The sequence below is a fragment of the Podarcis bocagei genome (assembly GCF_964188305.1).
Source record: "Podarcis bocagei genome assembly, chromosome: 2".
NCBI lineage: Eukaryota > Metazoa > Chordata > Lepidosauria > Squamata > Lacertidae > Podarcis > Podarcis bocagei.
This window is the reverse complement of record NC_138126.1, coordinates 18,778,502-18,806,449: the sequence shown is the minus strand read 5'-3', so window position 1 is coordinate 18,806,449 and position 27,948 is coordinate 18,778,502. Positions and strand designations below refer to the sequence as shown.

The window sequence follows — 27,948 nt, the reverse complement described above, 5'->3', positions numbered from 1 at the left end:
TTATCGCTTTGACATCTGCTGGAAGGGCGTTCCACAGGGCGGGCGCCACTACCGAGAAGGCCCTCTGCCTGGTTCCCTGTAGCTTTGCTTCTTGCAATGAGGGAACCGCCAGAAGGCCCTCGGCGCTGGACCTCAGCGTCCGGGCAGAATGATGGGGGTGGAGACGCTCCTTCAGGTATATTGGGCCGAGGCCGTTTAGGGCTTTAAAGGTCAACACCAGCACTTTGAATTGTGCTCGGAAACATACTGGGAGCCAATGTAGGTCTTTCAAGACCGGTGTTATATGGTCTCGGCGGCCGCCCCCAGTCACCAGTCTAGCTGCCGCATTCTGGATTAGTTGTAGTTTCCGAGTCACCTTCAAAGGTAGCCCCACGTATTTTTATTTTATTCTTGTAGTTTTAAAACCGCCCCCTCTCCGCTGTTCTAAGAGGCTTTGAGCATGTGCTGGGAAAACAACACATAACTGTTTTAAGAAAATATTAGCTGACGATGGTGATCCTTGTGACTTACCCTTCAGCCAAAGTTAAGGAGGCTTCAGATCTGACGCTGACACAGTGGGTGCAGGAAGCAAAAGTGTCTCTTACTTTCCTTCCCGTCTGCATCTTGTCCAAAATCGAGCTTTGCAAGTTTCTTCTTGTGGTACTTTAGGCCTGGATAGCACCCACCCTGTCCTTAAATTTTAAGAGAAGCGGATGCTTTGTGCCATATGCGAAATGTTCCACCTTGTGGCCATTGGCTGAAACGTCCCCGTATTAATTAGTAAAAGGAAAGGGAGTTGGGGGTTGGAAAAGAAGTTAAACTCGAGGGATTAAAAAAAGCTAAAGTTCAGAAAGGATGTTTATGTTTCAATGGCTGTGCAGTTAAAAATAAAGCACTCAGAAGCCTTGTCCGGCACTAAGCGATATCTAAATAAGTAATTAAAAGCTTCAACAGCACTCTCTCTTTCTGAGGTTCCCAACAATTGGCATTCAAACAGCAATCTGCCTCCAGCAGTAAAGATGGAAAATAGCCTTCAGGGTTAACAGCCACTGATAGCCACCATGAATCTGTTTAATCCTCTTTCAAAGCCTTCCAAGTTAGTGGCCATCACTGCCTCTGGGGGAGCAGATTCCATCGTTTAACTATTTATTTATTTATTTGTTGTTGTTGTTTAGTCGTTTAGTCGTGTCTGACTCTTTGTGACCCCATGGACCAGAGCACGCCAGGCACTCCTGTCTTCCACTGCCTCCCGCAGTTTGGTCAAACTCATGCTGGTAGCTTCGAGAACACTGTCCAACCATCTCGTCCTCTGTCGTCCCCTTCTCCTTGTGCCCTCCATCTTTCCCAACATCAGGGTCTTTTCCAGGGAGTCTTCTCTTCTCATGAGGTGGCCAAAGTACTGGAGCCTCAGCTTCAGGATCTGTCCTTCTAGTGGGCACACAGGGCTGATTTCCGTCAGAATGGAGAGGTTTGATCTTCTTGCAGTCCATGGGACTCTCAAGAGTCTCCTCCAGCACCAGAATTCAAAAGCCTCAATTCTTTGGTGATCGGCCTTCTTTATGGTCCAGCTCTCACTTTCATACATCACTACTGGGAAAACCATAGCTTTAACTATACAGGCCTTTGTTGGCAAGGTGATGTCTCTGCTTTTTAAGATGCTGTCTAGGTTTGTCATTGCTTTTCTCCCAAGAAGCAGGCGTCTTTTAATTTTGTGGCTGATTTAAATACAGTCATACCTCAGGTTACAGACGCTTTAGGTTGCGTTTTTTTCAGGTTACGGACCACCGAAACCCGGAAGTACCGGAACAGGTTACTTACGGGTTTTGGCAGTCACGCATGCACAGAAGCGCTAAATCGCACTTTGCGCATGAGCAGAAGTGCTGAATTGCAACCCACGCATGCGCAGATGCACAGCTGCGGGTTGCGAATGTGCATCCCGCACGGATCACATTCACAACCTGAGTGTCTACTGTACTGGTTAATTGTAATTTTACTCGAAAGTTTCATCCACTTCTGTGAAGAGGAAATAAAACATTACAGCCATTTTTAGATTCCCCCCCCCCCATAGCCAATGGGGAAGGGGGGTGGAGAGGAAACAGAGCTTTGGAATTAATAGATCGGATTCAGACCCAACTACCTCCTCAAAGCAGAATAACTACACAGAGCAGTAGTGGACAAACTTGGCCCTCCAGCTGTTTTGGAACTACAATTCCCATCATCCCTGGCCACTGGCCCTGTTAGCTAGGGATGATGGGAATTGTAGTCCCAAAACAGCTGGCGGGCCAAGTTTGGCCACCACTGGCATAGAGTGTATCCCAAACAGGCTTGGCTGCTTCCAAACCCTACAGATTACAGATAAAAGATCACAGCACACTTCTAGGATTAAGTACGGTATTGTATTCTCTGGCATACAAATATTCTTCAAGATCATATTCAGAGGTTAAGCAGGTGGCCAAAGGAAAAGGACTTTTTCTAAGGATGCTAAACTGCCAGCTATGGAATCCCCTTAGCTCACCCACCTCCTTGCCTCCACCCACCCACAGCCCACCACATCCCCCCACAACTTCCTCAAGCCCCTCCTCTTACTACTGGTGCATTTAACAGAGGGAAGGTAGACGCTTCACTCAGCGGTTTGCTAAACCGCTGTGTGACAGGCCTCCTTTCCTCTGTTAAACAACTCACTTGGGCCTGCCTGCGACTTCCCATGCTGCAGTTGGCATGGCCACCTACTGGCGGCAAAGCAAACTGCAGAGCGTGACGATACCTTACATTTCTATGTATATAGGAAGATACAGTGTGAATAGTACTGCTACTACTAACACTGATTGAATTGTTACAAGCTTAAAAGTATAAAAGAGTGGTATAAATAATGATGCAATTTCGCAGAAGGGAGAAAGTTTACTCTTTTTTTTTTTTAAAAAAAAAAGATGAATAAATGCATAACAACCTGCAATTTCCTATAACAAATATTCGGAGACTTCCATAGCATCCTCACCGGCCCTGCTATATGTTTCTGAGTTTTGCCCCCTCCCCATTCCAAACAGGCCTCACCTTATCTCTGTTCTACCACCCATATTCTCCCCCTCCCCGATTCTCCATTCCCCTGTGCCTTCTTAATTACAGTCATACCTCAGGTTGCGAACATGATCCGTGCGGGACGCACGTTTGCAACCTACAGCATTCCCAGCCTGAAGCGCTGTGTCTACACATGCGCGTGGTGTGATTCGGTGCTTCTGTGCATGTACGTGACGTCATTTTGTGTTTCTGCGCATGTGCCGAAACCCAGAAGTAACCTGTTTCGGTACAACCCGAAAATTCACAACCTGCAGCGTTCGTAACCCAAGGTATGACTGCAGTTTTTTGGGGGTCAGGGGCTGAGATGGCAACAGCTGCAGAATAGAGCATGGAGCCCTGGAAATCCCTTTGCTAACCTGCCCCAAAGTGGCAATGAGGCTGTGGGGGGAAGGGAAGGGATGTGGTGGTCAAGAGAACAGATGCTACCTGCAATTCTCTCGAATTTCTACTGCAGCCTTTGCTTCCTGGTGATGGTCCCTTATGGACACAGAGAACAGTGATCTTGGAAGTCAGGCTTGAATAGAATCATTTGAGGAGATGTGTGATAGGTTTACGTGATGCCAGCTCTTCCCAAAGGCCTTAGAATATGAGCTGTGCAAAGGGGACGAATATCTGTTTAATGGGATATCTGTTTTTAGGTTTTTAAAAAAGAGGCTCTTTGAAAAGCAGTTGGGGACTCAGAGAAGTAGCGAGGAAGTCTGTGCTTTGATCTGCAGAACTGGCCCTTTATGCACTTGTAAGAAATCGATCCTTTCGTGTGGCAGCAGCTACACCCCGGAACTCCCTGCCCATTGACTGTACTGTGTTCGGCTCCTGATAAAAATGTTTTCCTGCCAGCAGGCCTACCCAGGCATGTAACTTTAGTTTGCAATTTTTCACTTTTTCTGGTCATTATTATGAATTACTCGCCCTTCACCCTAAGGCCCCAGATTGGGTTACAACATTAAAATACAGTGGTACCTCGGGTTAAGTACTTAATTCGTTCCGGAGGGCCGTTCTTAACCTGAAATTGTTCTTAACCTAAAGCACCACTTTAGCTAATGGGGCCTCCCGCTGCTGCTGTGCTGCCGGAGCACGATTTCTGTTCTCATCCGGAAGCAAAGTTCTTAACCTGAAGCACTATTTCTGGGTTAGCGGAGTCTGTAACCTGAAGCGTATGTAACCTGAGGTACCACTGTACAAGGGCAGGTTGGGGTGAAAAGGAAGGCGTACAAGCAGTGCAATAGCAAACGAGGATGAATGCATATTGTTGCATAACCTCAGTGCAAAGAAATGGGAATGAATGCTTCACAAAAGCCAGACATAGTCTAACCCAGGCATAGGCAAACTCGGCCCTCCAGATGTTTTGAGACTACAATTCCCATCATCCCTGACCACTGGTCCTGTTAGCTAGGCATGATGGGAGCTGTAGTCCCAAAACATCCGGAGGGCCGAGTTTACCTATGCCTGGTCTAACCTCAGCATTAGCTTTGTGTAGACAAACCAGGATGAATACAAAATAAACAGGATGTGTGGAGGAGTCCCTTCATTTCACTCTTGTATTCTCCTCTCCTCCAGCCATGGGATGGAGGTCTATGTTAGGGTTGGAGGAGAAATATGATTCAGTTGACATATATTTATTTATTTGTACGAATTATATATACTGCTTATATTTAAACAAAACTCTAAGCGGTTTACAAAGGAGAAAGTTCTCAATTCACACTTTCTGAAATGTTATGTAAAACACAACCATTCTTTGAATTTTGCAATCCTCTGGATTTTGCAATACCGTTCGCCAGCCAAGTAAAGTGTACAAAAAATTCAAATGCAAGGGTAAAAGGTGCATTAAAATGTATACAGTGGACGCTCGGGTCGTGAATGTGATCCGTGCAGGATGCACGTTCGCAACCCTCAGCAGCGTGTCTGCACACACGCGGGCTGCGATTCAGCGCTTCTGCGCATGCGCAAAGCACGATTTAGCGCTTCTGCACATGCCCAACTGCCGAAACCCAGAAGTAACCCATTCTGATACTTTCAAGTTTTGGCGGTCCATAACCCAAAAAAACGCAACCTGAAGCGTCTGTAACCGAGGTATGACTATATATTAATGAAATAACATTAAAACACAACATTTATGGGGATATGGCTTTGCAAAAGTGTGTGTTAGTATTGTGCAGTGGTTAGAGTGTTAGCCTGAGCCACCAGGGTTCAAATTCCTACCCAGTGACCTCGGGCCAGACCTAGCCAACCTCACACGGTGGTTGTGAGAATACAACGGGGAGGAGAGGAACTATGTGTGCCAACTTGAGCTCGGAGGAAAGGTGGTATACAGTGGTACCTCGGGTTACATACGCTTCAGGTTACAGACTAGTAGACCTAACCTAAAGAATGCTTCTAAGCCAGAGGCCATCACACCTTGCAATATATAACACCATTGATTTAATTATGCGTTGTGCAAGGAAGACACACACTTCAAGGAGAGTGAGGCAGCTCATTCCTTTCTTCCTTGCCACGTTTTAAAGGGAGAACCATGTTTTGAAAACACGTGTCCTCAATTCAGCCACAGTCACCACTGATATATACAGTGGTACCTCGGGTTACATACGCTTCAGGTTACATATGCTTCGGGTTACATACGCTTCAGGTTACAGACTCCGCTAACCAAGAAATAGTACCTCGGGTTAAGAACTTTGCTTCAGGATGAGAACAGAAATTGTGCTCTGGTGGCGCGGTGGCAGCAGGAGGCCCCATTAGCTAAAGTGGTGCTTCAAGTTAAGAACAGTTTCAGATTAAGAACGGACCTCCGGAACGAATTAAGTACTTAACCCGAGGTACCACCGTATAGTGCTTTTGTTTCTACCAAAAAATGTTTAGGGGTACTCTCCTTTTTCCAACTCATATTGAAATTCTGCCCCTCAATGAGGCCCAACTTAGATTCACAAAATGCTTAGGGGTATGCGTACCCCTGCGTCCCCCCAGAAAAAAACCCACACTGGTGGTATATAAATGTAAAATGTAGTTTTAAATACCTGGGCATTTATATCTCGGAGGACCTCTCATGGACTGCAAATATTAATATGGTTGTGAGGAAGGTGCAGGGGAGGTTGTATTTCCTGAGAATGCTCAGGGGACTGAATCTATCCCAGCACCTACTCCTGTCCTATTATCATAGTACCATTGAGAGTGTCTTAACCTATAGTATATTATCGTGGTATGGGAGCAGCTCTGAAACGGATAAAAAAGCTTTACAGAGAACAATTCAAATTGCCCAGAATGTTATTGGGCTCCGACTACCAACCCTGGATGAGATCTTCACGTCTCGCATTTTGAAGAAGTCACATAATATCCTGAGAGATCCCACCCATCCTGCTCACAACTTCTTTGAACTATTGCCTTCAGGCAGAAGATATAGGACAATGAAAACACGAACCACACACCTTCTGAATAGTTTCTATCCAAGAGCTCTGACTGCACTAAATAATGATCTCAGGGCCAGTTGCAAGGTTTAGCAAGCAGAGAGTAGGAAGGAATGAGATAGGTTTTAGGTTATGTTTTAGGTTTTAGGTTATGTTATACCTTAATAGGTCATGTTATATTCTGGATTATGTTATGTTTTATAGATTATGTCTGAATAGGATGAGAGTGTCGGAGATACGTGCAAATGTATATGTGAACCCGGTCTTTGGGTGGGTGTTTGATTTTCGTTGTTGTGTATACTGTGTATATACGGACAATGACAATAAATTTATCTATCTATTTATCTATCTATCTAAACAACAGCAACAACATTGAGCAAAATTGCACACAAACATGTGCATGCAGTATTAGGAGAAATTCGCTGATGAATTTCCACAGAGGACTTGCTTTAAAAAAATACAACGTGAGCTGTGAATGTGGAGAATTGAACTTGTGACAGGGGAAAAAAAGGAGACACTGAGAGAAGCAGGAATTGACAGGTTTCACCATCCTTAGTCTTCAGTAGGGCCATGGGACAGTTTCTCATCAGAGGGTGGGGTTGGTGGGGAGACACAGGAAGCAGCTTCAAGGAGAGGGGAGGCCGGCTATGCCTGAGAAACGAAAGGGTGTCATCCTGTTAACTCAATATTACAGAGGGGGGGGGAGGGAAAAGAAAGGGAGACGGACAAGCCGAAGGGATGGACTAGGGGATTCCCTGATGGTGCTTTCAGCCCTGATCTAATCCTCTCCTACCTCTCCAACTTTCCCTCTTTCTTCTAAGCCAGAACCAGAGGTTTTTGCCAAACCTTCCCTAAAACTAGAGGGTGGAGGAAGAGGAAATCTGCAACCAGTAGCTCTTTGGAAAATCTGGCCTGGACCAGCTTCTTCCACATTGTGCCACCTGCACAATAGCCCCTCCTAGTGCCATACTGGTGCCAGTAGTGAAGCCCCTGCCTCCCCTCCCCAGGAACGCCACACTGCTCTCAAGGGGGGGGGGGCGAGGAGGAGAGAGGAATATATATATATGTTATTTCTTCCCTTCCACCCCATGTTTTTCTCCCCCCCCCCAATAACAGAACCTAGAAGTGAATGATGAGCTGTTTTAAAAAGGATGTGGCTTGTGGCCAGCCAGTCTCCCATTCATTGGAGTGCACAGAGGTTTATTATGCTGTTTCAAGTCTACACCCACCTGCTTCCCTCTCTTGGCAGTTTCCTGTCTGTAAGTCAGGGGAGTTAAGAGTCACGGCTGAGGAGCTGAACTCAATGAGATTCTGAGCCTCCTTCCCTCCCAGGATTCGTCAGTCTTAGCTACACAAGATTATGTTGTTGTTGTTTAGTCGTTTAGTCGTGTCCAACTCTTCGTGACCCCATGGACCAGAGCACGCCAGGCACTCCTGTCATCTACTGCCTCCCGCAGTTGGGTCAAACTCATGATGGTAGCTTCGAAGACACTGTCCCACCATCTCGTCCTCTGTCGTCCCCTTCTCTTTGTGCCTTCCATCTTTCCCAACATCAGGGTCTTTTCCAGGGAGTCTTCTCTTCTCATGAGGTGGCCAAAGTATTGGAGCCTCAGCTTCAGGATCTGTCCTTCCAGTGAGCACTCAGGGCTGATTTCCTTAAGAATGGATACGTTTGATCTTCTTTCAGTCCATGGGACTCTCAAGAGTCTCCTCCAGCACCATAATTCAAAAGCATCAATTCTTCGGCGATCAGCCTTCTTTATGGTCTGGCTCTCACTTCCATACATCACTACTGGGAAAACCATAGCTTTAACTATACATACCTTTGTTGGCAAGGTGATGTCTCTGCTTTTTAAGATGCTATCTAGGTTTGTCACTGCTTTTCTCCCAAGAAGCAGGCGTCTTTTAATTTCGTGACTGCTGTCACCATCTGCAGCACAAGATTATACGTCCATTATGTATGTCAATGTGCTATTGTTGTGTTATACCCATTTGTTGAATTTAACTTTCTACCTTTTTCTGTTAAAAAAACACACACAAAAGCACACTATTATTTGGATTTGGATTCATGGATTGTTTTATTGATTGCTGTGCCATCCCTTGAGGACACGTCTAAATGTGTAGGAAATAAATCCATTTAAAATATAAAACTTACCCGCTTGAGAGAGCAGGTCAACTGTTAGGTCTGAACATCGACCGATGGTCTGACTAGCATAAGGGTTCAAGTCTATGTGGAAGTCATATTCCTTTTATCCAGGCAGGCTGTGATGTAACTCTGCGAAGAAGGAAGGAATATGCACTTTGCACATGTTCGGAGGCACCCTCAGCACATCACTACACAAGCCCCAGGGCTGGGGCATGTCTCAGCAGAAATGATGTGCCAAAGATGAAGCTATACAACAACAGAAATGAATATGAGGAGGAAACAGCTTGTTCTTAACTGGGAAAGGCAATTATTTACAATTTGGTCTTGCACACAGAATAAGAGGAATATCCTTTCTTGCACATAGTTTTGCTGTCCATTTAAAATGTCAGTTTTTGAGTAACGCACATGCTCTTACCATAAAGAAAAGTTTTATGTCACTAAAAACTTTGCTTGCTTTTTATGCAACAGAAGGTGGTTCAATCTACATATTTTGGACATTTTGAAAGGGGTGTCGCTCGGTGGTCCTAGCTTCAGTCCCTGGCAACTCCAGGCAGGACAGGGGAAAACTTTCTGCCTGATCTCCTGGAGAGCTGCTGCCAGTTTGTGCTGACAATACTGAACTAGATGCACCAGTGGTTTGATTCACTGCAAGACCGCTTCCTAGGCTCCTGTTCGCCTGTGTGGTGGTGGTATATGAAGTGTAAAAGCTTGTTTATACAACTGCTGTATCCAACTGCCATTCAGAGGTTTGTTACACATTACTTTATCCATAAGGGAACTGTTATCTCCCCACCTTCTAACTACCAAGTGGGTTTTCTTACATACCACACGGCACTAAATGGGTATCAATACTACTACAGTGGTACCTCGGTTTAAGAACAGTCCTGTTTACGAACTCCACAAAAACGGAAGCAGTGTCCCGGTCTGAGAACATTACCTCAGTCTAAGAACAGACTCTGAAAGGTGGAAGGGCACCGGCAGCGGGAGGCCTCATTAGGGAAAGCGTGCCTCGGTTTAAGAATGGTTTCAGTTTAAGAACGGACTTCTGGAACAGATTAAGTTCATAAACTGAGGTACCACTGTAATGTTATAACAGTCACTTTGTTGTTGTTTAGTCGTTTAGTCGTGTCCGACTCTTTGTGATCCCATGGACCAGAGCACGCCAGGCACTCTTGTCTTCCACTGCCTCCCGCAGTTTGGTCAAACTCATGCTAGTAGCTTCGAGAACACTGTCCAGCCATCTCGTCCTCTGTCATCCTCTTCTTCTTGTGCCTTCCATCTTTCCCAACATCAGGGTCTTTTCCAGGAAATCTTCTCTTCTCATGAGGTGGCCAAAGTATTGGAGCCTCAGCTTCAGGATCTGCCCTTCCAGTGAGCACTCAGGGCTGATTTCCTTCAGAATGGAGAGGTTTGATCTCCTTGCAGTCCATGGGACTCTCAAGAGTCTCCTCCAGCACCATAATTCAAAAGCATCAATTCTTCGGCGATCAGCCTTCTTTATGGTCCAGCTCTCACTTCCATACATCACTACTGGGAAAACCATAGCTTTAACTACACGAACCTTTGTCGGCAAGGTGATGTCTCTGCTTTTTAAGATGCTATCTAGGTTTGTCACTGCTTAATTATGGGAATTGTAGTTTGCTGCAGAGGCTAAGAATTCTCTGTTGGGGACCCGCAATAGAACAATGATTCCCAGGGCTCGCCAGACTGAGGAGACGGCATTTACGCCTGTCTAAGAAAGCAGCAGTGATACGCCCTGAGACTACCAAAATGAGAGGCCGGCCTCCCTAAAGAAGCAGAATCGTTTCTGTAAATTGAATCTCACCTTCCTCCAGGGAGCCTCCTAGCCTTGCAACAATCCTGTGAGACAGGCCAGGCTGGGAAATGGTAGCTAGCTCAGGACCTACATGTGAGCAGAAGCAAGGGCTTAAGGTAATACATGTATGTATTTACCATGTTTACATTGTTACCGGAAAAATCCAAGGGCTCCCTTGGACAAAAACAAAGACACCAACCAGGATAACTTGGAGCAAAACAGCAGCCTGTAGGCTTGGCCTTTATTGAACTGTTGTAACAGGGTGCTCCCCTCACCTGCAGGAGAGAGGAAAGACCCAGAAAGATGGTGTGCAAGACCTTATAAAAACTTTTGAAGTTCCCATCCTCTAGGTCAAGCCCACCCCCAGAAACATCATGCATACATTACAGAAGGGGTTGACATCATGCATACATTACAGAAAGGAGGGGTTGAGGGAGGAGTTGTGGTGGTAACCTGAGTGTCCTGTCACCTGGCTGGTTCCTCCTTTCCCCCTGCCCATGAGTCACTTCCAGGAGACAAAGGGGAGTTTGCAGTTTCCTGCCTCCAGAGGGAAGATCTGATCATTGTCCTTTGTTTCAGTCCATGCTGAATCCACTCCCATATGCAAGTTCTTTGTGATCTTGATGGTCTTCTGTCTAGGACCATCAGGGTTGGCATAGCAACTGGGCAGGGCTCCTGTGGATGTGCTGGGATGGTGAAGGGATTATGGCTGACCAGAACCAAGCCACCCCCCTTTGATAGTCCTTGTCACATGGAGTAAAATAAAATGGAACAGTGCAAATCCGATGTATGGTTGATTTTTCTATGAATTTATAACAGAAATGTGGCGTATGTAGTGTGTGAGTGTGTGTGACGTTTGTACAAACAGAATGATTGGGGTGGGGGGGTTCCTGCTACAACATCTCGCCCTTCCTCTTAAAGGCGGCTCCCAGCACATTCACATTAAAGTACCTTTGCCTCCTTAAGCTTTGCCTCCTTGCGTTGCGATGAGTTTGTACAACGGACACAGCTACACCCCCTCCATTTTATAGCTATAGATGTTTTTAAAAAATCACAGCAAACGCCTATATTTACAAAACAGGAAGGAGCGACATGGCTGGATGTGGGAGGAATCCAGGTCTCCCTGATCTGGGTGCAAAACTCGACTCCACCCTTGGTACGCCTATTCAGAAATAAGCCCCACTTTCATTTCCCCCAGGCCAGGAAAGCCTGCAAGGAAGCAGCTTGTACAGGGAACCGATACAGGAGCTGGCTTTGCCACCTCTTCCTGACTCTCATTAAAGATTTGCTCCAGGAAATATCTGGCGCGAGTGCAATTTCCATATACTTCTCCTCCCAACTCCTGAGGAGACTCCCAGGTAGCAAGTAGGGAACATTGGCAGGGACTGGAGATGACTGACGGCTTGCCGTCTCCTTTGTTCCTGTGGGTCTGGAGGAGTTGGGGGGGTGTGAGAGAAAGAAAGCTAGCCAGGAAACCGCCAGCCCTAGGGGCAGGTATGTCTGGATCTGATAGCTCCTCAACATCATTAGCTCTGTGTGGAGATCTGCTGGAGGGCTAAGCTCGCCTTGCTCATCAGGATCTGAGGTCTGGACAAGGCTGAACCCTGACACGCATTGCATCCAATGGGACTTACTCCCAGGCAAATGTGCTTAGGATTGCAGCTGTAGCCCTGTGCGCTTTGCTGGCTCTCGGCGTGTATTATTATTATTATTATTATTATTATTATTATTATTATTATTATTATTATTTACTAAATTTGTTAGTCGCTTTATCTTGCCCAAGGAAACACAAAGCGACTTACAGCAGTACCTTGGTTCTCAAACTTAATCCGTTCCAGAAGTCTGTTCCAAAACCGAAGCGTTCCAAAACCAAGGCACGCTTTCCCATAGAAAGGAATACAAAACAGATTAATCCGTTCCAGACTTTTAAAAACAACCTCTAAAACAGCAATTTAACATGAATTCTACTATCTAACGAGACCACTGATCCATAAAATGAAAGTAACAATCAATGTAAAAAGGTAAAAGTAAAGGACCCCTGACTGTTCAGTCCAGTTGCGAACGACTCTGGGGTTGCGGCACTCATCTCACTTTACTGGCCAAGGGAGCCCACGTTTGTCCGCAGACAGTTTTTCCGTGTCATGTGGCCAGCATGACTAAGCCGCTTCTGGCGAAACCAGAGCAGTGCACGGAAACGCCGTTTACCTTCCCACCAGAGCGGTACCTATTTATCTACTTGCATTTTGATGTGCTTTCAAACTGCTAGGTTGACAAGAGCTGGGAATGAGCAACGGGAGCTCACTATGTCACGGAGATTCGAACCGCCGACCTTCTGATTGGCAAGCCCAAGTCTCAGTGGTTTAGACCACAGCGCTACCCACTGTACTATAAAATAAATAAGACAGTATTGTAGATGATAAAAATTAAAATTATTATTATTTTCTTACCTGCACTGATGATAGTCATTGTTTGCCTTTTCTCCATTTCCACAGTCACACAATCAATCAATCAATCAATCAATCAATCAATCAATCAACCAACCAACCAGTAGCTGAACTGGGTTCCACACAGTCACAAAAACAAATTAACCAAAAAAGCCTCATAAACAAAAACGCAAAATAAATAGCAAAAACAAAAGCGCCAAACTTAATCCATTCAGGAAGTCCGTTTCACTTCCAAAATGTTTGAAAACCAAGGCACAGCTTCTGATTGGTGCAGGTGCCCTGGAAACAATAGCTGACAGTTGCATCGGACGTTTGGCTTCCGAAAAACGTTCGAAAACCGGAACACTTACTTTCGGGTTTTTGGCATTTGAGAACCAAGGCGTTTGAGAACCAAGGTACTACTGTACAACCAACCCCGCCATGGATACATCAAACCAAGGGGGGGGGGAGAGAAATACATTAAAAACATCCCATCCACTTTGAAAGGCCAGAGATAAAGGCCAAAGGGCTGGTTACAGAGGAAGGTTTTCGCCTGGCACCTAAAGATATATAATGACAGTGCCAGTCAAGATTCCTTGGGGAGAGCATTCCACAAACAGGGAGCCCTTAGCCCTTCAAGCCCCTTGAAGCTCCACTCTGTGAAGTGTAGGCCTGTGATAGGAATAGGGTGGCACTGTGGGTTAAACCACAGAGCCTAGGACTTGCTGATCAGAAGGTCGGTGGTTCGAATCCCCGCGACAGGGTGAGCTCCCGTTGCTCGGTCCCTGCTCCTGCCAACCTAGCAGTTCGAAAGCACGCCAGTGCAAGTAGATAAAAAGGTACCGCTCTGGCGGGAAGGTAAACGGCATTTCCGTGTGCTGCTCTGGTTTGCCAGAAGCGGCTTAGTCATGCTGGCCACATGACCCGGAAGCTGTATGCTGGCTCGCTCGGCCAATAAAGCAAGATGAGCGCCACAACCCCAGAGTTGGTCATGACTGGACCTAATGGTCAGGGGTCCCTTTACCTTTAACAAGTCTCAGCGCTCACAACAAACTGCAGTTCCTGAGATTCTTTGGGGGAAGCCATGTCTCTTCGAAGCGGCGTGAAACTGCTTTAAATGCGCAGTCCGGATGGTGCCACTGGTCACCCAGACATGGTTCGCTAGGGTTAGCTTTCTTTCTGAGGGGCTCCTGCTGAATCCTGTCAGAATGAGCAATAGCAGAGGCTAGACCAGTGTTTTCCCAAACTTGGCTCTCCAGCTGTTTTCGGACTACAAATTCCATCATCCCCGACCACCGGTTTTGCTAGCTAGGGATGATGGGAGTTGTAGTCCAAAACCAGCTGGAGACCCAAGTCTGGGAAACGCTGGGCTAGAAGTTCCATACGAAGGATGGGAAGAAACGGTGGCTCTCCAGATGCGGATGGACTCCAACTCCCATCAGCCCCAGCCAGTGCAGCCAACGGTCAGAGGTTGATGGCAGTTGGAGTCCAGTCACATCTGCAGAGCCAAAGGTTCTTTGTGCCCCAGTTCTGCACTCAAGGCACGCGTCCTTGCTTGTTCACAGGCTCTTCCCTTCTGACATATAAATGTCACCATGACAAGCATTTTAGTGGGATGACAATTATAACTGTATTTTTTAAAGGGAAATTCTCTTATTCTGAATAGGATTCCTCGCAAGAAAAGGGAAAAGTTGACAGCTATGCAGTAACTGTAGTAGTAATTATTTTTGCAATAACGAGGGCTTAGTAAGAACAAGGAGATGAAACAGAACAGAAGATTGGAGAGAACTGGAGCAAGAGGATTTTTGTGTTCCTTTCTCCGAAGGGAAAATAGCTCCAAAGGCCTAGCTATCCCACTAGTGGGAGCAGGAATACTAGCTGGATATTGTGAGACATTTACAAGCAGGGCAAGATTGCTGTTTAACCCCCAACAAGAGGTGTTCTGTTTCTAAATGTACAGCTTGCACTTAGGTGTACTCGATAAATTTGTCTTGTCTTGTCTTTATTTTTTTAAGGCAGCATGTTGTGGCAACGAATCCCACAAGCTTGTTAGATGCTGCATGGAGAAGTAACCCTTTCTCTGCTGGGTCCCAAAATCACTAAGAAGTCAAATTCAAGACCTGGCTCCAAATTTCCATGCTTGGGAAGAGAAGTCTTAACCATTCTCTCCACACCAGTTCTATAAACCTCCAGCACCCTTCTTTTAGTTACGGTATGTAAATGAAGCCTATCAATTAGAAGGCCATAAATTACCCCCCCACACACACTTTTAAAGGTGTACATTAAGAGACCTTTTTAAAAAAAATACTCCTGAAAACATAAGTCACAAATGCAACAAATGTGGGCCTTTGCAAAGTGTGAAATGTGCAAATATGCTTTGCCAGAGGGCTATACAGTGGTACCTCGGGTTAAGAACTTAATTTGTTCTGGAGGTCCATTCTTAACCTGAAACCTTTCTTAACCTGAGGTACCACTTTAGCTAATGGGGCCTCCTGCTGCCATCGTGGTGTGATTTCTGTTCTCATCCTGAGGTAAAGTTCTTAACCTGAGGTAGTTTTTAACCTGAGGTACTATTTCTGGGTTAGCGGAGTCTGTAACCTGAAGTGTCTGTAACCTGAAGCGTCTGTAACCCGAGGTACCACTGTATTGGCTACAGCTCTCAGATGAGTGTTACTTGTGACAAACCCAGGTTTCTAGAAACTAAGAGGAAAATGGGAAGTGGCTTCATACTGAAGTGGAGGGTTGGTGCATCCAGCTCAATATGGTCAACGCTGAGTGGCAGTGTAGGCTCCCAAGGGTTTGAGACTCTCCCAGTCCTAGATGGAGATGGTGGGGGGTGGGGACTGAATCTAGGACCTTCTGCTTGTGGAGCAGACACTGCCAATCTAGGGCCCTTCCCGTTTGAGCCATACAATGCGTGAAACGGCCCAGTCGCTTTGATTTCAGCAAGACTATCTGCCAGCCCCCAGTAGTGATGTATGGAAGTGAGAGCTGGACTATAAAGAAGGCTGATCGCCAAAGAATTGATGCTTTTGAATTATGGTGCTGGAGGAGACTCTTGAGAGTCCCATGGACTGCAAGCAGATCAGACCTATCCATTCTGAAGGAAATCAGCCCTGAGTGCTCACTGGAAGGACAGATCCTGAAGCTGAGGCTCCAATAGTTTGGCCACCTCATGAGAAGAGAAGATTTCCTGGAAAAGACCCTGATGTTGGGAAAGATGGAGGGCACAAGAAGAAGGGGACGACAGAGGATGAGATGGCTGGACAGTGTTCTCGAAGCTACTAGCATGAGTTTGACCAAACTGCAGGAGGCAGTGGAAGACAGGAGTGCCTGGCGTGCTCTGGTCCATGGGATCACGAAGAGTCGGACACGACTAAACGACTAAACAACAACAAAGTGACTGTTATAACATTACAGTGGTACCTCAGTTTATGAACTTAAATCGGTTCCAGATGTCCGTTCTTAAACTGAAACCATTCTTAAACCGAGGCACGCTTTCCCTAATGAGGCCTCCCGCTGCCGGTGCCCTTCCACCTTTCAGATTCTGTTCTTAGACCGAGGTAATGTTCTCAGACCGGGACACTGCTTCCGTTTTTGTGGAGTTCGTAAACAGGACTGTTCTTAAACCGAGGTACCACTGTAGTAGTATAGATACCCATTTAGTGCCGTGTGGTATGTAAGAAAACCCACTTGGTAGTTAGAAGGTGGGGAGATAACAGTTCCCTTATGGATAAAGTAATGTGTAACCAATCTCTGAATTGCAGTTGGATACAGCAGTTGTATAAACAAGCTTTTACACTTCATATACCACCACCACACAGGCGAACAGGAGCCTAGGAAGCGGTTTTGCAGTGAGTCAAACCACTGGTGCATCTAGTTCAGTATTGTCAGCACAAACTGGCAGCAGCTCTCCAGGAGATCAGGCAGAAAGTTTTCCCCTGTCCTGCCTGGAGTTGCCAGGGACTGAAGCTAGGGCCACCGAGCGACACCCCTTTCAAAATGTCCAAAATATGTAGACTGAACCACCTTCTGTTGCATAAAAAGCAAGCAAAGTTTTTAGTGACATAAAAGTTTTCTTCATGGTAAGAGCATGTGCGTTACTCGAAAACTGACATTTTAAATGGACAGCAAAACTAAATGCAAGAAAGGCTATTCCTCTTATTCTGTGTGCAAGACCTGTGTGCTCTGGTCCATGGGGTCACAAAGAGTCGGACACGACTAAACAACTAAAGAACAACAACATCTCCCTGCCCCCCGAGAAAAGTGCTTTACATTGGCCAGAATAAGCTTCCGGGAGACTCTACCCTCAGCTCAACAGGACTGGCAGGCTTTTGTAACATAGCCAGAGCCTGAGAAACCTGTTGGACCAGCCGCAACGGGGCAAACAGTGTCGCTTACGTCGCCGTGGCCCATGGAAAGAGGCGGGCCAGTTTTATGCTTTAAAACAGGGGTGGTATGTCGGGGGGGGGGGCAGAGGCCTTTGGCCCTCAGGATGTTGCTGGCACTGCCTCGCCCACCTGCCCCCGCCAGAGGGGTCAGCGGGGAAGGACCAGGGGAGCTGCAATGAGCTGTGAACATCTGGAGAGCTACAGGTCCCTCCACATCCCTGCATTTTTTTGGGGGGAGGGAACAAGTTATCATTTGAGTGTCCTCCGAGGCTATAAGGGGTTGGGGGGCTAGCCAGGTTTTTTGCCCTCGGTGAAGCCCCCAGAGGGGCTTCCCAACCGGGTGGGTGGTGTGTGCCAAACTTACTATTATTATTATTATTATTATTATTATTATTATTATTATTATACTTTCAGGTTTATACATTTCACTGATTTTACAATCATTCTGATATTTCAAAGCTTGACCTCCTCCCCCCTTTCTGCAGTTCCTTAAATTAATTTTTAATATCTCCTGCATATCCAAATTAACTTATTTGCTCATTCATTCACCTTCTTCAAATATATACTCTTATGAAACTGCAGCTTATTACAAGAGTCCTGCCAGTGTTCTTATCTGTTTACAACTTACCTGTCAATAGCCAATAAACCATTTCCATCCTGTTATAAAAAGTTTGTCATCTTGATTTCGTATTCTTCTGCTAAGTTTTGCCATTTCTGCATATTCCATAAGTTTTTGTATCCGTTTTCTTTCCATTTTGGGGCAAGTCACATTCTTGCTGCTGTAGTCGCATACATGAATACGTTTCTATACAGTTTCTGAGCACAATTCAAAGTGTTGGTGTTGACATTTAAAGCCCTAAATGGCCTCGGCCCAGTATACCTGAAGGAGCGTCTTCACCCCCATCGTTCTGCCCGGACGCTGAGGTCCAGCGCCGAGGGCCTTCTGGCGGTTCCCTCATTGCGAGAAGCAAAGCTACAGGGAACCAGGCAGAGGGCCTTCTCTGCAGTGGCGCCCACCCTGTGGAACGCTCTCCCATTAGATGTCAAAGAAATAAACAACTACCTGACATTTAGAAGACATCAGGGAAGTTTTTAATCTGTGGCATTTTAATTTATTTTTTATCTTTGTTGGAAGCCGCCCAGAGTGGCTGGGGAAACCCAGCCAGATGGGCGGGGTACAAATAATAAATTAAGATTATTATTTAAGTCAGGCATGGCCTAACTCGGCCCTCCAGATGTTTGGGGACTACAATTCCCATTATCCCTGACCACTGCTCCTGTTAGCTAGGGATGATGGGAGTTGTAGTCCCAAAACATCTGGAGGGCCAAGTTTGGCCATGCCTGGTTTAAGTAGCCCCTATAATTCCCAAAGGGACGTGGGTAGCGCTGTGGGTTAAACCACAGAGCCTAGGACTTGCTGATCAGAAGGTCAGTGGTTCGAATCCCCATGACGGATCGAGCTCCTTTTGCTCGGTCCCTATTCCTGCCAACCTAGCAGTTCGAAAGCACGCCAGTGCAAGTAGATAAATAGCTACCGCTCCAGCGGGAAGGTAAACGGCGCTGCTCTGGTTCGCCAGAAGTCATGTTAGTCATGCTGGCCACGTGACCCGGAAGCTCCCTTGGCCAATAAAGCGAGATGAGCGCCGCAACCCCAGAGTCGGTCACGACTGGACCTAGTGGTCAGGGGTCCCTTTACCTTTATAATTCCCAAAAGAAAGGCTGCTGGGTTTTGTGTTTGTTTTTTAAAAACGTTATTATAAACATCCTTTTCATTTCATTATACACCATTTCCGAGTAAGCTTTCACCTTACTACCAGACCACCACAACTGTGCGTGCCAAAATTTGACCCAGGTGAAATGAAGCCTAGTTTCCCCTCTGCTTTTAGGGCTTAAGGAAGAGGCTGAGAAAGTGGAAAAGGGGCAACGGGAGCGAAATCGGAGGAGAGGGCGAAGCGAAGGAGGTTGGGGCAAGAGAGGATCCCACCCCGCGGCTGCTCCACGGCCCCCCAGCCGGGGCTGGTCCTCTCCCCCTCTCTCTCTCCCTCCCTCCTTCTCTCCCTCCGCCCGCGCTCTGCTCCCATCCGCCCATCCTCGGTGACTCACGGCTCGCCCGGGCTCAGTTCCTGGGCGTGGCCCGGAGCGGCGGAGGGAAGTTGCTTGAAGTTGCGAGAGGCTTTGCTTTTCTTTCTCTTTTTGAGCCGATCGGCGCGGCCCATCGTCCTCTCCCTTCAACCCACCGAAACTTCTCTGCCCCCAAAGCCCTCCCGCCCCCCAACCCCAGCGCGCCCAGCCTCCCTCGACATGGCCGAGGAGCAGCCCCAAGTCGAGCTCTTCGTCAAGGTAAGAGCAACGCTGCGCCCTGCGCGCCCTTTCCTGCGCCTCCGTCCCTTGTAGGGAATCGGAGAGCGTGGAAGCTGGAAAATCATATATATACGAGCTCCCTCTCCGGGGGAAAGACGCATCCGATCCTCCTTGGCCCCCCACCCTGTCCTCACTTCCTCCCTGGCTGGGTAAGTGGAAGCCCAAAGCCAGCCGAGAAGAAGCCCCCGCCGCGCCCTTCTTGGGCAGACTTCTGTTTTCCTTGCTTGCTTTTCTTAAAAAGACTTCCCCTGGCGGTTATCTGTCTGGTTATCTCGGCGCCTCGGAGCGTGAGAATGGCCGAGAGTTAAAGAAAACAATCTCGAAACTTTGGTTTAAGGCTTTTGGCTTGAGGTTCGGGGGGGGGGGAGAGAGGGGAAAGCCGCCTTTCTGTTGCAGCCGGAGAGAAACAAAGAAACATGTGGCAACTCTCAAAATAAAGAAGGGGAAAAGGCTGCCCAAAACTGTGGTTGGCATGTATTTGATGTTAAACTCTGGACCTGGTTGTTTTAAGTGCAGGATGATGGGCATTGCCACATTTGGGTGGGCGAGGGAGGTGCCCGTTTTGTTGCGTTTCTGCCCCCAAGTCCTAGATGGTGCTGCTGGTCAGAAATTGCTTTCCTGCAGGTTTTTTTTGGGTGTTTTTTATTTTAAAAAACTCTTTATTTGCTGTCAACCTTATTTTGGAAATTGCTTTCCTGCAGTTGTGTGTGTTTAAAAAAACCTCTTTTTTTGCTATCAATCTTATTTTGGAAGTGGCAAGTTAGAAAAGAGGTGGGAGAGGGTTTTATTTATATTAAATTTGCATCCCGTCACCCCCTCCGACTTTTCCACCAAGAACCACAAAGTGATGTGAAAATGGTTCCAGCCCCACATCTTTCCCTCCTCTTGCCACAGCCTTGTGCAGTAGGTTTGGCTTAGAGGCAGTAGTAATTGCCATGAGGTCACTCAATGCACTGAGTCAGACTCTAGTCTTCCAGGTCCTGGTCTGACACTCTTAGCCACGCTGGATGACAAGGGCATTTGGCATTTCTGGCACAAATCCACTGCCCGAGAGCTGCGTGGAATGCGTGTTCCGAAAGGCGAGGCAAACCCATCCCCTTTTTGATGAAGTTGCGGTGGTCCCATGTCTTCTGTGCTTCTGGTCCATAGATGGCCAACTCGCTTGTGCAGGAAGGGGTGTGGTATCTCTAGACAGGAGCAGGAGGACTCATGGGCCAGGATGTGGTGTGGAGTTTCAGGTCTGCATGCTTCTTCAGCCCTCTGAAAGTAAAGGAGGGGAGGAAGCTGCTTCATACCAGGTCTGTCTGGTTTGGCATTGTCCGCACAGACTGGCAGCAGTTCTGCAAGGCTCCAGGCTAAAATATCTTCCAGTCCTATCTGGAGATGCCAGGGACCTTCTGCATTCTTGACCCACTGAGCTATGGCTCTTCCCCCAAGGAATCAGTATGATCTTGTGCATTGGACTTGGGAAGCCGCCTAGGACTGAGTCAGGCTTCTAGTCCCATCTTCACCCTGCTGCCCATGATCTCAGGTCTTCACCCTCACCTCTTAACCCAAGGCTACGGTTAGCTGAAGCTTTTGGGGACTGGACATTGGCATGCACTGCGTTGTGTTCTTCCACTGATCTAAGCCAAGTTACAGGGAACCAGGCAGAGGGCCTTCTCGGTAGTGGCACCCGCCCTGTGGAACGCCCTCCCACCAGATGTCAAAGAGAAGAACAACCACCAAACTTTTAGAAGACATCTGAAGGCAGCCCTGTTTAGGGAAGCTTTTAATGTGTGACATTTTAATGTATTTTTAATCTTTGTTGGAAGCCGCCCAGAGTGGCTGGGGAAACCCAGCCAGATGGGCGGGGTATAAATAATAAATTATTATTATTATTATTATTATTATTATTAGGCACCTCCCCATGAGGCAAGATGTGGAGGTGTCTCTGTCCTGCCTTCTTAAATTGGTACCCTCCTCCTGCCTCCATTGCTTCCTTCAGTTCAGGCCTTTGGGGATCCTTTGGTAAGCTGAATGGTTAGTTGCTTCCCATGTTTGCACCAGCTGGCTCGGTGTCCAGACTTGCACTGTGAGCGATCCAGGGCCTGTTGCAACCCTGCGTGGTGTGAGTGTGCTGTGAGGCAACCTCGGTCCTCTTTTGATTTGTGGCTCCGCAGGCTGCTAGGCCACGAGTGCTTTTCAGTTGCATATGTATACTTGGCTGTGTTTGTTTCCATCCAGAATGTGGGGCCTTCACCTTGGGAGCCAATTGTGGCCTTCTAAGCCTGGCTTAAATGTGCCCTTGGACACTGGTCATGCTTCCGTGGATGGGGGATAGAAAGGGCTGGCTGCGTGTGTGGAAACTAGCCTACTACACAAAGGCAAATTTGGCAATCATTGCATCGCGTATTCCTGCATTGCATGGGAGTTGGGCTACATCATGGGTTGGCAAACTAAGGCCCGGGGGTTGGATCAGGCCCAATTGCCTTCTGGATCTGGCCTGCAGACGGTCTGGGAATTGCCGCGTGGATCGCCAGCACGCACGTTCTTTCCCTCTCCCTCCCTCAGCGGTGGCGGCGCCTCCGCCTCCTCCCTCCCTCCTCCTGGCTTCTCCCTGCCCTGCCTAGAGGAGAAAGGGGGGCTGGGCTTTGTTGGTGTCAGCAGCAGCAGCAGCGCTTGAGTGGCCGCCATTTTAAGCAGCCCCTCTCCGGAGCCTTTTCACGCGCCGCTCATAGTCTACCCCACTGCCTCAGCCCCTGCTGCTCACAAGACACAGGTAAGCAGCCACTGGGGCCCGTGGCGCTCTTGCATCACCTCCCCCCAAATATAGTCCGGTCCCCCACAAGGTCTGAGGGACAGTGGACTGGCCCCCTGCTGGCAGGGGGTTGGACTCGATGGCCCTTGTGGTCTCTTCCAACTCTATGATTCTATGAAAATGTTTGCTGACCCCTGGGCTAGATTATCCTCAGATTCTATGAATCTATGGACCTTCTTTTGCCTCTGGCCACGACCACCGCTGGTGTGTGGCCCCCAGAAGGGAATGTGGCGTTCAGCCTGGAAAAAGTGCCCCCACCCCTGCCTTAATACTAAAAAAGAGAAGTGTGGATGCCTGTGAAATACGTTCTTCTCACCCCCAGTTTTCTTCTCCCATTGCCACTTGTGAAGCCACAAGGCTCCTGCCACTCCTGCTAAGACTCACTGTGCCATTTCCATGCTTACATTTCAGTGCTTTCCACCAACTGCTGCTGCTCTTCACATTCCCCCCCCCCCGGCGACACCCCTCATCTTACAACACTAGGCGAGTGTTGCCCCTCAACCCCCCACTGAGCATATCACCCTCCAGGTGTTTATTCCGCAATGTCATCGATGCCTTGCCTCTCCTGTCCAGTGAGTCCCTATATTTTTGTTAAACAATTAAATGGGCCCGTGGTCCAGGTATGCATGCCAAAAGCACAAATTGCTTTGTGAAAAAAAGTATCTGTTTTGTTGCAGTTCTGTTTTCAGTGTGGTGTGCCGTTTTTGAAATCTGAACGAGCCACAGTTTTCATGTTGCATCTACCTTGCAGAATCTTCATTGCGCCGCAGTTGACAATCTCTTTGCTTCTGTGCTCTGTAACATGGAAAACATATGAAGCTGTCTTAATGTATTGAGTCAGAATACAAGTCTATCTAGCCTGGTGCTTGTTTTTATTTTATATACTCTATCGCTGCATATTTAGCCCTCCTTTCTTCCCAAATGCTTGTGGCCGCATACCTAGTCCTACTACTCCTTGCAAGTCCAGTTAGGCTGAGAGGCAGTGATTAGATCAGGGTCACCTGGTGGGATTCATGGTGGAGCAGGGATTTGAACCCTGCTCTCTCCCAGGCCCTAGACTGGCACTCTAGCCCAGGCATAGCCAAACTTGGCCGTCCAGCTGTTTTGGGACTACAAATCCCATCATCCCTGACCGCTGGTCCTGTTAGCTAGGGATGATGGGAGCTGTAGTCCCAAAACAGCTGGAGGGGCCAAGTTTGGCCATGCCTGTTCTAACCACTATGCCAGCCAGCAAGGAATGGTTCTCCAAGGTCTAGGGGTGGGTGGTCTTTCCTAACCATACTAACTAAAACTGGAGGCAGGAGTTTCTGCATGCAAAGCAGGTGTTGTCTGGTTGTGTTGCTTCCCTCTTCCTGTACTCCTGTCGTGGCAACCCACCTACCCTCTTGCCTGCCTTCATGTTAAGACCCTTCACCCATTCCTAGCTCATGTCTGGCGGCTCTTTTCTCAAACAGGCGGAGTTAAGACAAAGCACCACCTTTGCAGCTTTTAATTTCCGAAGCTCATTAAAGTTTTTGAGTTTCCGGAGCTCATTAAGCTTTCAAGCTCTGTCGCTTTTTGAGTTATTCTGCAAGCTGGTGGGTTTCTTCTGATCCGTGGGTTCCCAAGAGGATGTAACCTCTGCTAAAGGTCCCAAGGGCAGGCAGCAGTGGCTTTTAAATCCCAACTGGACCCAGGAAAAGGGTCATATTCCCAGGCCATTCAGGTAATAAAACAACTGGCCTGCGTGCCTGAAATTGGGAGGCTGAGGTTCTGTGGCCTTTTCCTCCTTACCTTTCAGAATAGTGCAGGGATGGACACGATACTGACAAAAAGGGTGAGGGGTGTTAACTGCTTTGTAAGCATCCCAGAATAATCTGGCTGACAACTGTTGGGAACAGGGTGTTTGGCTGCATGGACTTTGTGTCAGGGCCATGCAGGATATTTGAATGTTCCTTTTCTTTTCACTTTAACACACCAAGAAAGACAATTATCCGTATAGGTAAAGGGACCGCTAACCATTAGGTCCAGTCATGACTGACTCTGGGGTTGCAGCGCTCATCTCGCTTTATTGTCCGAGGGAGCCAGCGTACAGCCGTACAGTCATGTGCCCAGCATGACTAAGTCGCTTCTGGCGAACCAGAGCAGCGCACGGAAATACCGTTTACCTTCCCGTCGGAGGGGTACCTATTTATCTACTTGCACTTTGACGTGCTTTCAAACTGTTAGGTGGGCAGGAGCAGGGACCGAGCAACGGGAGCTCACCCTGTCGCAGGGATTCGAACCGCCGGCCTTCTGATCGGCAAGTCCTAGGCTCTGTGGTTTAACCCACAGTGCCACCCACGTCCCTAATTATCTGTATACATCAACACAAAACAAAAAGAAAAATAATATACCAAAGAGTAATCACAAAACGTTGAAATAAAAATTGTCTTTTTCTATAGACCCGACTTCCCGTCCAGGAGAAGGAGTAAGGATCTTTGCATGTTCTTATGCCTTACTGCTTCTTTCAGCTTCGCCTGGTTTTGTTTCCAGGTTTCCCTCATAAGAAGAGCCCTTCTGGACCAGGCCAAAGACCTAATCCAGCCTCTTGTTCCCATAGCGACAAGCCAAATCTCCATAGGTAAAACACAGCCACTATGTGTAGCACCCAGTGGTAGTCTTATCCGCCATGATTTTTGTCTAAAATTCTTTTTAAAACCATCCAGTTGGTACCCGTCACTCCCTCTTTTGGGACCCGATTCCTTAGTTTAAGGATGTGCTGTGTGAATAACTGCTTTCTTTTGTCTGTCCTGAACTTTCCAGATTCCCCCAGTTTTTGGTATTATGAGAGAGGGAGAAATCCTTACCCACTTTTCCTATACTGCTCAAAATCTTACACATCTCTGCCATGCTCCCTTAACCTAGAAGACTAATCCCCGCGCCTAACAAAATAGCTTGGTTTGTCTCCTGGGCGGCTACAAAAATTTTATAAACGTATTCAGGGGTATATGAAACCTCAGTAGCCGGAAATGAGATACTGCAGTGTATGGTATACTGTAGTTTTCCGTGTATAAGACGAGGTTTGTTTCTTTAAAAATCCTACTAAAAATGAGGTTTGTCTTATACATGGGTAGTAGTTAGTTTGGTTACTGCTAGCAGCTATTGTGTGTGTTATCGGTTGCTGCGTCAATGGGTGGTGTTGACTGGCTGACGCTGCGGCAATTTGGCGGGCGATTGGCATCTTATGCCAGCGATGGGACAGACGAGAGGTGGATTTTGCGACACGTGCAGGTGGGTGAGTGATTTTCGGCAGTCCCCCCTAAAAAAAGCTCTACAACTCTGGGCAATCCTCTGCAAAAATGCTCAGCAATTCTGTGCCATCTCCCCCATTTTCTTAAATGTGAGTCCCCCAAATAGGAGGGGGGTCTTATGCATGGAGGCATCTTATACACAGAAAAGTACGGTACTTCTCAAGCTCCTAGCGGAGGGAAGAGACCCAGAATGATAGAACAGAGCCGTTTCTTTTAATGACTTCAATATTTCTCCAGTCAAGGCAGAGAGCAGCGTTCAAAATGGACTGGGCACATTTTGCACCTGGCTATTGGCCACTTGCAACCAATTGAAAATGTCTGGGCGTCAGGATAGTGCCTGACGTCTCCACCGTCTAGAGGTGGGATCCATGGATCTTGACTGTTTTCACACACTAGCATCTCATCCTGTGGAATTCTATCCGTTACATTTTATCCGCACAATCAGAACAAATTTCAGGAACCAAAAAGTCTCATTGCAAAATAAAACCTTTGAGCTGCCCGGCTCCAAAATGGCAACTAGGCATTCTGTTTTGGTGACGGTAAACCTGGTTTAAAGCGCATTTGGAACCTAGCATATATATATCTTGAGCTTCTAACACTGGCAGAAAACCTATATAAGGTGTTCGTTTGTTTTTTCAAAAACCTGGACAGGCGGGTAGCAGATAATAAACAAAACAGGAACGTTTGTCATTTTAATACGAAAAGGGAAGTTGCTCCCCGCCCACACACTTAGCATGAGATGCTGAGCAGGCAAATAGTGGTGTGTTGTAATAAGGCACTGTCATATTCTGAGGAATATTCAAACACACAGTCTATAAATTTCCTGGAAGATGAGAAAGAAAAAGAAGGGGAGATCAGTAACCAGAGAACCACAAATTTGGGAGGCCAGTTAAATCTTATCCTCTTCAAGAAGACCATGGTAAAAAGGTCCAGGCTGACACACTGGGAGTTAGAGATGCTTTGAGTGGCTGCAGGGAGAAGCCAGCCTTCGTGGCTTGGTGGTTGAGCAATCTGCTTTGCATGCAGAAGGTCCTGGGTTCAATCCCAAGGTGAGTACTGGGGAAAGACTCCTGTCTGAAACCCTGGTTGCCTGCTGTGAGTCACTGCAGCTGAGGCTGATGGGAATTGTAGTCCAAAGCATTTGGTGGGTACCATGTTGGATGCGGGTGGTGCTGTGGTGTAAACCATGGAGCCTTGGTCTTGCCAGTCGGAAGGTTGGCGGTTTGAATCCCCGTGACGGGGTGAGCTCCTGTTGTTTGGTCCCTGCTCCTGCCAACCTAGCAGTTTGAAAGCACACTAGTGCATGTAGATAAATAGGTACCATTCCGGTGGGAAGGTAAACAGCATTTCCGTGCGCTTCTGGGGAACCAGAGCAGCGCACGGAAACGCCGTTTACCTTCCCGCCGGAGCGCTACCTATTTATCTACTTGCACTTTGATGTGCTTTCGAACTGCTAGGTTGGCAGGAGCAGGGACCGAGCAACGGGAGCTCACCCCGTCGTGGGGATTCGAACCTCCGACCTTCTGATCGGCAAGTCCTAGGCTCTGTGGTTTAACCCACAGCGCCACATAACTCTCCCCAAAAATGCACAGTACAGAATTTTCAGGGTGTTCCCCCCCCCCCCAAAATGTGAGGATATAAACTCATTCTCAGCATTGGACTCGGGCTCTGTGATGGCATGGAATGTTCATAAGCATTTTACCTGTTCGAGGGCAAGGTGCCCACAGTAGAGCACTGACAGGCCGTGACATTTCTCGGAGAGGAATTAAAAGGTCATTTCTCCTATAACAAAACATCACATGGTTTAGGGACAGAAGGGACCGTGTACTTTTGTCAAGAAGGGAGTAGACAGGCAAAAAAAAAAAAAAAAAAAGGGTATGTTCAAATGTTTGATCTAAAGTAGGCCAGCGTAGAATTTAATTTATTTTAACCTTGCCCAAACCTGAAGGCTTAGAGCTAGTAAACACCATTTCTCCTTCCTTATAATAGCCTACGAAGGTAGGTCAGGCTTATTGTTTGAATTCTGTAGGTGGAGAAACTGGTGCTGAAAGGTAATTGACTTGCCTGGGGATATCAGAGAACTGCAGAGCTGCAAGGGACCCCGAGGGTCATCTAGTCCAACCCCCTGCAACGCAGCAGTCAGTGCTCAGCTCAAGCATCCATGACAGATGATGATCCAACCTCTGCTTTAATACCCCCAATGAAGAAGCGTCCACAACCTCCCGAGGGAGTCTGTTCCACAGTCGAACAGCTCTTGCCCTCAGAAAGTTCTTCCCGATGTACAGTGGTA

The 27,948-nt window shown here is 47.4% G+C and overlaps 2 protein-coding genes across 4 annotated transcripts in view; both read left to right on the top strand.

Moving 5' to 3' along the window:
* The window catches only part of MPIG6B (megakaryocyte and platelet inhibitory receptor G6b), a 177,345-nt gene that overhangs the window by 17,211 nt on the left and 132,186 nt on the right, over positions 1–27,948 (top strand). The window lies entirely within an intron of this gene.
* The window catches only part of CLIC1 (chloride intracellular channel 1), a 35,611-nt gene continuing 27,048 nt past the window's right edge, over positions 19,386–27,948 (top strand). The window contains exon 1 of one of the 2 annotated variants that reach the window (XM_081183509.1): positions 19,386–19,565. In XM_081183509.1, coding sequence (XP_081039635.1) covers positions 19,527–19,565 — 39 coding nt within the window. In that variant the 5' untranslated portion in view covers positions 19,386–19,526. Of the gene's footprint in view, positions 19,566–22,913; positions 22,959–27,948 lie in introns of those variants that run through there. The other variant, XM_081183510.1, reaches the window with a different exon arrangement.